The sequence below is a fragment of the Populus nigra genome, chromosome 4 (genome assembly GCF_951802175.1).
Source record: "Populus nigra chromosome 4, ddPopNigr1.1, whole genome shotgun sequence".
NCBI classification, from domain to species: domain Eukaryota; kingdom Viridiplantae; phylum Streptophyta; class Magnoliopsida; order Malpighiales; family Salicaceae; genus Populus; species Populus nigra.
In genome coordinates, this window is record NC_084855.1 from 17562820 (window position 1) to 17572242 (window position 9423).

The 9423-nt window shown below is 38.1% G+C and overlaps 1 protein-coding gene across 1 annotated transcript; it reads right to left on the minus strand.

Annotated features, from left to right (window-relative positions):
- Positions 1 to 5805: 5805 nt before the first annotated feature.
- LOC133692874 (monothiol glutaredoxin-S6-like) lies at positions 5806 to 6493 on the minus strand. Its single transcript, XM_062114039.1, has one exon. The coding sequence runs from the start codon at positions 6409 to 6411 to the stop codon at positions 6100 to 6102; it is 312 nt and encodes a 103-aa protein (XP_061970023.1). The 5' UTR covers positions 6412 to 6493; the 3' UTR covers positions 5806 to 6099.
- Positions 6494 to 9423: the final 2930 nt, after the last annotated feature.

Genomic DNA, 9423 nt, shown 5'->3' on the forward strand with positions numbered 1-9423 from the left:
CATCACCGGCCAGTCATCCTCCTGCTGCTGGTCGAGAACAACTTCCTCATGTGTCTGATTCTTCTTCTCATAATTCTGCCGTTCCTTTGCCTCTTATGGGAACACATACTTCAACAATGGTTCCTCTATCCAACACCCACCAAATTGTGTCGTTGAAACTTACAAACACAAACTATCTCTATTGGAGAATGCAGATGAAGCCATATCTCCTTGGTCAAGGTGTTTTTCACTTTGTTGACGGCTCCTTACCGTGTCCTCCATCTCATATGATTGATGCTTCGGCTAGTTCTTCCTCTGCCATCAGCCATTCTTTTCTTCGTTGGAAGCAACAAGATCAACTTATTTTGAGTGCTCTACTCTCCTCTCTCTCTGTGGATGTGTTGCATCTTGTAGTAGATTGTTCTACTTCACATTGTGTTTGGCGCACACTTGAGAAGGCACTTGCCTCTCCATCTAATTCCCGGATCATGCAACTACATGGCTCCTTTCAAGACCTTCGGCAAGGTGATGCATCCGTTAGTATGTATATGCAGCAAGCAAAATCGTTATTTGACGAATTGGCTGCTGCTGGTCGCCCAATGTCTCTTGAAGATTTCAATCTCTATGTGTTTCGTGGTCTTCGCGGTGAGTTCAAAGACTTGGTAACTAGCCTCATAACCAAGGCCGAACCGCTATCGTATGCTGATCTTCATAGCCATCTCCTTACCCATGAGTTTTTGCACAAGAATTCTTTTCACTCCATGGCTGTCGGTTCATCCTCTTCGCCTCTGCTGTCTTCTTCTTCTCTGCCGCAGCAGCCACCATTGCTGCCAACACCTCAGATTTCTGCTCATCTTGCCATGACCAATCACAGCCGAAACAGGGGACGCTATAGGGGTAATTGGCGTCACAACAACAACCGATTTCAGGCCCAAAACAGAGGCCACTCTGCTGCAGACTGGAGGCAGAATCAGTGGCAGAACAGGCGCACCTCTGCTGCAGATTTCAGGCCGAATCAGGGGCAGTGGTCTGGACAGGTACGCTGCCAAGTATGTTCCAATCTTGGCCATTCAGCTCTTCAATGCTCTCAGTTTCGCAGCAACACACAGCAGCCCTCTGCTCACCTTGCTGTTGCGAATGATTCTGCTGCAACGACTTGGTTTCCCGACACCGGCGCGAATCAACATGTGACGCCTGACCTTGCAACTCTAACTGATTCTGCTCCTTATCTTGGTAATGATTTCTTGCATGTTGGTGATGGTAAGGCCCTTGACATATCCCATGTTGGACATACTACTTTATATTCCCCAAAACGCTTGTTTACGTTAACTAATGTTCTTCGTGTGCCTCACATTACCAAACCGTTGTTATCTGTTCAGAAATTCTGTCGTGATAATCATGTTTATTTTGAATTTCACGATTCTGTGTTTTATGTGAAGGATCTCGTCACCAAGGAAGTTCTTCTTTCCGGTCGGAGTCATGATGGCCTTTATGTTCTCTCTGAGTCTTCAGCTACGTCAGTTCCTCAAGCTTTTTGGTCTCCTTGCATGTCCGCGACTGCCGACCTGTGGCATCGTCGTTTAGGTCATCCAACTCCTCGCATTCTAAATTTGTTAGTTTCCGATAATAAAATTATTTGTACGTCTAGACGATCTTTTACTCAATGTCAAGCGTGTCCTTTAGGCAAGTCATCTCGTTTGTCATTACGACCGACGGGTCACAAAACTTCTGCCCCACTTGAATTAATTTTTAGTGATGTTTGGGGTCCTGCTCCAATGTTTTCTTCTGATGGTTTTCGTTATTTTGTTATCTTTGTTGATGCGCACACTAAATATATCTGGTACTATCCGCTTGTTGCGAAATCTGATGTATTTTCCACGTTTCAACGTTTTCAGACACTTGTTGAGCGTCAGTTTTCTCTTAAAATTAAATCTGTTCAAACTGATTGGGGTGGTGAATATCGAAAATTAAATAAATTTTTTCAAACCATTGGTATTCATCATCGATTAATTTGTCCTCATACTCATGAACAAAATGGCACAGTTGAACGTCGTCATAGACATATTGTCGAAACTGGCCTAACCCTTTTAGGCCAGTGTAATGCCCCATTGCGTTTTTGGAACTATGCTATGGAATCATCGGTATATCTTATTAATCGCATGCCTACTCATGTTCTTCAAAATAAATCTCCTTTTGCGTGTCTGTTTCATCGCACTCCTGATTATAACTTCCTACGTACATTTGGGTGTCTTTGTTTTCCATTTTTACGTCCATATCATGCTCATAAATTAGATTTTCGGTCTTCTCCTTGTGTGTTTTTAGGCTATAGCTCGTCTCATCTTGGTTATCGGTGTCTTGATTTAGAGTCTGGTCGTGTCTATGTCTCCCGTCATGTCCGTTTTCATGAATGTGTCTTTCCTTTTAAAAAGTCTGAACAGGTAACACCACCCCCGGTTCCCCCCACTCCACATACCTATCTTCCATCCTTGCATCCCCCTTCCTGTTTTCAGCCTATTCCTTCCCAAATCGGCAGAACACACAACTCACCTTTGCCCCTTGCCGCACCTCCCCAACTTGCCCCCTTGCCCATTGATTCAGCTGACCCTGCCTCACCACCCCACACAGCCATACTGTCACCACGTGCTTGTCTTTCCAATGATTATTGTGCAGGAACAGGTTCTGAATTGCAGGATTCAGTAGCGGCACAACCCAGCACCTTCCCGGCTTCACCTCCTGGTCTGCAATTTTGTGTTGATCTCTCCTCTTATCCTCTTCAGCACATTCCAGGTACAGGTCCTGCTACTCCATGTCCGGCTGCTCCTAAACACCCCATGGTTCTTCGTCCGAGACAGCCCAAGACAGCGCTGACCACCACCACGTCTGCCACATCTGCTGCCTCCTTCAGTCGGGTAGCTTCTCCTCCCTCACATGAGCCTCTTATTTTTCCTGATGCTAACAGATATGAGGCGTGGCATAATGCTATGCGTGAGGAAATTCAGGCCTTACGCGCAAACCGAACATGGACTTTAGTGCCGTTTCATCCGTCCATGAATGTTATTGGTAGCCGATGGGTCTACAAAATTAAACGCCGATCTGATGGTAGCATTGAGAGGTATAAGGCACGCCTGGTTGCTAGGGGCTTCACTCAGCAAGAAGGTATTGATTACTCAGAAACTTTTAGTCCTGTTATCAAACAGGCAACGATACGCTTAGTGTTCTCCATTGCAGTTTCGAGTGGTTGGAAAATTCATCAGCTTGACATTCATAATGCATTTCTAAATGGAGTCCTTGATGAAGAGGTTTACATGAAACAACCTCCAGGTTTTGTTGATTCTGCTCTCCCAGGTCATGTATGTCGATTGCATAAATCTCTATATGGGTTAAAACAGGCTCCGCGGGCTTGGTACACTCGTCTAAATGACTTCCTATTATCCATTGGTTTTCATGCTTCTAAAGTGGATACCTCATTGTTTATCTTCTCGGTTGGTAGCGATATTTGTTATCTTTTAGTTTATGTTGATGATATTCTGCTTACGGGTAATAATGTTGTTCTGCTACAACGCCTCATTCAGCTACTGAGCTCAGAATTTAAACTTCGGGATTTGGGTGATGTTCATTATTTTTTGGGTATTGAAGTACAGTGTACTGGTCTGGGACTTATGCTTTGCCAATATAAGTATACACTTGACATCCTCACACGAGCTGGTATGTTATCCTGTAAACCAGTTGATACTCCTATTTCGGCATCCAAAGCCACCATTATGCCGGATCCATTGTTTTCTGATGCTACTCGTTTTCGGCAACTTGTTGGTGCTCTCCAATATCTCACTTTCACACGCCCGGATATTTGCTTTGCTGTTAACCGGGTCTGTCAGTTTATGCATGCTCCTACAGAATCTCATTGGGCCGCCGTGAAACGCATCTTGCGTTATCTTCGTGGTACGGCATCACATGGTTTACATATTACTCGCAGCTCTTCCTTTGCTTTACATGGTTTTACAGATGCAGATTGGGCTGGTAGTATTGAGGATAGAAAGTCTACAGGTGGTTACCTTGTGTTCTTTGGTCAGACGCCGATTTCGTGGAAATCGAGTAAGCAACGCACTGTTGCTCGTTCTTCGACGGAAGCTGAGTACAAAGCCTTAGCCGATGGCACGGCTGAAGTTATCTGGCTTCAGTACTTGTTAACAGATCTTCAGATTCCGACTGCTTCTGCCCCTATTATCTGGTGTGACAACCTTGGTGCCACGTATTTGTCCGCAAACCCTGTATTTCATGCTCGCACAAAACATATTGAGATTGATTATCATTTTGTCCGAGATAGAGTTGCGAAAAAGGAGATTCAGATTCGTTTTATTTCCTCTCGGGATCAACTTGCCGATGTCTTCACTAAGCCACTTCCTGCTTCTTCGTTTACTACTTTTAGATTCAAGCTTCGGGTTGATCCTCCACCCTCAGCTTGAGGGGGCGTATTATAGAATGTAACTATATAGGAAATATTGTAATCATATTCTTATGTGGTAATCTCCACCTTTACTATTGTATATTGCCCTACTCATATATATAGAAAGGGTTGGCTAACTATTAGGTTAAGCCTCCTAATTATTTCTCAATTAACCTTTTGAAATAATCTTTTAAACTTCATTATTTACAACATGTATAGCCTATATTTACATACATGTCTCATGGTACTAGTGCCCAATCCATTCAAGATATAGTTATTCCAACATTAGTTAGGGCAATCAATTCTTGAGTTGATGTCATGATAAAATTCTATAAAACAACAACAAGAAATTTATATAAAAATGTTAGCTTGTTAAATAAAAATATATAAAGAAGTATAGTAATTACAAAAGCTAAATAAACAAAGTTTTTCAACTATGCAAGATCAAGTTTTGATAACTTTAGATCAAAATGGTAATTTTATAACATGCATCACACTAATATAAACTTATTTAATTTAAATAAACAATTAGCATAAATACACATACAAGATTGAAAAAACATATATAAACTAAACAAAGATAAATATAATTCATTTAAATATATGGTTTTAATTGCTTAATTAGTTCAAAACAAAATCTTTTGAAATAATCTTTTAAATTTCATTATTTACAACATGTATAGCCTATATTTGCATGAATTGTTTTTTTAATTTTTTCATATGAAATATTAAAACTTCAAATATTTTTTTTTTCCAAGTTCATTTGAGTTGACCCGGGTGACCCAGGTCAACTTGTGTAACCCGGGACCCGGCCATTGGGTTTAATAACTATGATGTTTTTCAAGTTGTCATTTGTCTATATATATTTTTGCACATCAGTGGTTAACATATATGTTGATTTTTATCACTAATCTTGATGAACTAAACATCCATTTTCTATCAATATTATTGGTAGAATTCTATAACAGAGACAGGGACCAGTCCTTGGACATTTTATCAATTTCATATACGAGTTCTCTATGTTGTTTGGGCTCTGATTTCAAATCCATTATGAAGTATAATTTTCTTTGATTTTTCATGTAATTGGAGTATACAAGGGTGTATATCATGTCCAGGTATCCATGTTAGACATGGCCTGGTACTCAAAACTAAAATGAAGGATCAAAGCAAAACGGTAGTTTCAAATAAAAATGACTCCCAACAAATATTTCTAGCCTTGCGGGAAAAATCTGCGACATTGGCTTTTCACATTAAAATATGCAGAGTTTACTGAAAAATGAAAACAAACTCCTGCTAAAAACTTTATGTTTGTTGTGATTATTTTAGGAGTTGGATTAATTCTCAACTGATTTCCTGCAAATCAAAGACATATAACACCAATATTGCAAATGCATAATGCATGTAATTAAGCAAGCTATACGTCTCCTTTTATTTAGTACAGACTAGCTAGAGATAATAGCTGGACATGTTTAATGTTAATCCTGACCGCTGAAAAGGATCAAGAGGCTCTACAAAATATCTGAAGCCTTGGCCGATGATCAACATTTATCGTATGAAAACTGGATAAAAAATAAAAAAGGGAAGAAAAGACTACTTATTCTGCTTGTTCAGCACCAGCGAACTATAGTACTACCGAATTAATGCATGTGTAAATATCACTTAATACTGCCATCTGATCAAATCCATATAGCTCCTGCCTTCCTAAGCAAAGAGCCTAGCTCATTCCTGACTTGTAAGCTCATGACTTGCTTATCACCACCAACAAACTCTTGGCCTATGAAAACAGTTGGTACACTTGGCTGACATCCTAGCTGCTGCACTAATGCTCTTTCAATTTGCTTCCCGTTTGGAATTTGATCTAGCTCATAAACTGTAGGATTTGCCCCAAAGCTAGATATAAGTGTTTTAATGGAGTGGCTCATGCAACAAGTGCTCCTGCTAAAAATCACCACTGGCCTGTCCGCAACCAACCTTCTCACGATATCCATATCTACGAAAAATTAACAGAAGTTAAGTTGGTAAAGGGAATGTTATGTCTTGAGAAGTTTGTTGTGAGAGATTACAAAGCTTTGCTTTGAGGAATTTGACATCCTTGGATGGTCTATTTATACTAGCCATATGGAGGGGTTAATTGCTTTCCTTGATAGAATATCAGCTGAAAAAAGGGAATAAAATGTTAAGATTTGTAATCAATTTGATTCCCTATGTACTCTTGATGATTACTTGATGTCAACCTGTCGAATAAGACATTTCCAACATGAGCATTAATTAACATGCAAAATGTGACGATAATAGTTAGAAAATGACAGATTCCCAGGTCACTTTAACTGTAAATTTAATATTTTGACGGTTGTTCGGTTTTTTATGGAGATTACCAAAAGATATATATATTTTGAATAATTTCTTCAATGTTATGTTGTTGCTAACCATAAATTGTCCAAGTGTTTAGTCTCTAATGATAATTTATACGAACTAACAATGAAAAATCTCTTAAATCCTTTTAGGAGAGAGTGATTGCTATACTTGTAAGTATCAACTCTTTTCTTTTATGTTTCAGGTATTTCTGTGTTGTACTCTACTTGCTTTAGAAAATAAAAGGTATAACTTTTATTTAAAGAGAAAAATGAAAACCCTATAAATGAAAAAATATCAATTTTCCCCTTAAATAACATCATATATATTATTTTAGGCTAATTTTAAAAATTTATTCAATCAAGTCTTTATTTGATTGTTTCTAAATCTAAAATTGTAATCCCATGTATTAATTACATTCTAATCCTTAATTTTGAAAACTTATTTACAATCAAGTCATACTTAATTAATTATCTCATTTTTATTTATGACCAATGGTTTTTATATGTGTGACTCATTAGGTTTTTTAATAAGTTGTCCCAAATATAAATCTAACCCTAAATAAATTAGGATTAAATAAATTAAACAAATTAGTTTTTTATCAATTCAACAACAATTTGATTTATAAGTCTGTTCTGCCAAATAATTTTGTTTTCAACACCATAGTCATTAATTCTTTAAATAAGATTTAAAACTCTTTTCAAATCTCATTCCACCTTATACAAGGATTTACAATCAATACTATTTGACAACAGATAAAATATTTTTCATAATTCATCTAAGATGTCTTTTGATTACTTAAATGTACTCATATAGTTCATGTTATATCCAAAATTTGCTCATTTATTACCATTGATTAGGACAATATGTAATATGATTAATTAAATATAAAACTTTCTATATAAGATATATAACTTAGTGATCTCAAGTTTAAGGATCACTTACATAACTATCATGTGAATTTTTTCATTGACACAGATGATCTCTTTTTATGAAATTCTCCTATGAGTTAGTTTAGTGTACATATTATCTGATAAGCACCCGTATATTAGTTATATGTATTTCTCATATCTTAACTTATGAGAATAACTATTTTATTTTATAAAGGAGAGAACATAATATATATCAGTCTCAATAGCTCTAATTGATGTCTAGTTTTAATTGAGCAATAACTTTATCTTTATTCTAAATTTATTAATAAAATATTTGATAAATATTAAATATAAATAAGTCTTTATTAATAAAGTAAATATATTTATATGAATAAATTCAATATCATATATAACCAACAAATTAACTAAAACACATATACACTAACATCCATCATCTTTCATATAAGCCAATATGCCCTCTTAATTAGTAGCTTTTATTGTTACCTAATTTTTGGCTCACATTTTTTTATAAAATTTTCAAAAATTCCAAAAATAGCGAAAACAACGAAAATCCAAAAAATATGTTTTGAAATATATTTGCATCATTTTTAGCATTTTCAGCATCGTCTCAAAAGAATTTAAATTTTCAAAGATCTTTGGAACGCGTTCGACTTTTAACGCGTTATTTTTAAAATCACCTATTTTTCTCATTCGAGTCAATGATGATAAAAAAGATCCAAAAAAATAAGAAAAATCAAATTTACAAAAAAAAAAATTGAGGGATCAAGTTTGGAAACTTAACAATATTTTTACCTATAAATACTGATCTCCACAACACACACAAAAGGAGGGCAACTTTGAGATAAAAAAAGGGGGAGCCATAAAAAAACTCTAAAGACAAAACCCTAGAATCATCTTCTCCAACCAGCAGCCGCCCTCCGGCCAACTCACCCTCAACCCGCTCTTCCAACTGCCACCAACCCGCTCTCATTCCCTGCTCACCAGCCAAATATTCCAAACAAGTCACCTTTTATTCTTCTCCTTCAGCCAACCACAACCAGCCTTACCCCTTATTTGACCCTCTCTCGGCTGCTCACTTCCCCTCACCCAAAACAAAACAGAACCGCCCCCCCTTCTCTTTTAACAAAAAACTAGAGAGAACCAAGGAAGGCCGCAAGCCTCCCTTTCCCTATTCACAAAGGCCGACTGCACCCCCTCACCCTCTGGTCTTCTCTCCCAGACAAAACCAAACTCGAGCCCCTCCATTTCCCTCGTCAACACAAGCTTCCTTGCACTCCCCTCTTCCTCCGATCTGCCTCACTTCCCGACTCTCCCCTCTCGCCGGTCGTTTCAGCTTTTTCTCCATCACAAACCAAACCAGGTCTCCTCTCTCCTTCGACCATCCTCTAGTGGCAGCCGAACACAACAACATCCCCCACTCTCTTCGTCGTCTCTTTCAACCGGTCAATAGTAGCCCTTCTCCAGCAACAACGCCCACAGACCCACGGTTTCCCTCTTCAGTCGCGGCGCCATCTCTTCTCTCCCCATTGACCGAACAACCACCTCCCATATCCACTGCAGCTTCAACGACCACGAACGACATCAGCAACCTGTTGGTGGGAGGAACCACTGGTGGTGGTTTTGCAACACTCAGAGGGGATAAAACACAGTTTTATTTCAACAATAACAAGATTACAAAAATAAAAAACTTAATACATTCCCTCTCTCTTTCTCTCTAGTGTTTCTCTCTATCATCTCCCACACAAAATAACATAA

Coding starts and splice junctions, on each gene's coding strand:
- LOC133692874 (XM_062114039.1), bottom strand. CDS start 6,411: ATGGATATCGTGAGAAGGTTGGTTGCGGACAGGCCAGTGGTGATTTTT.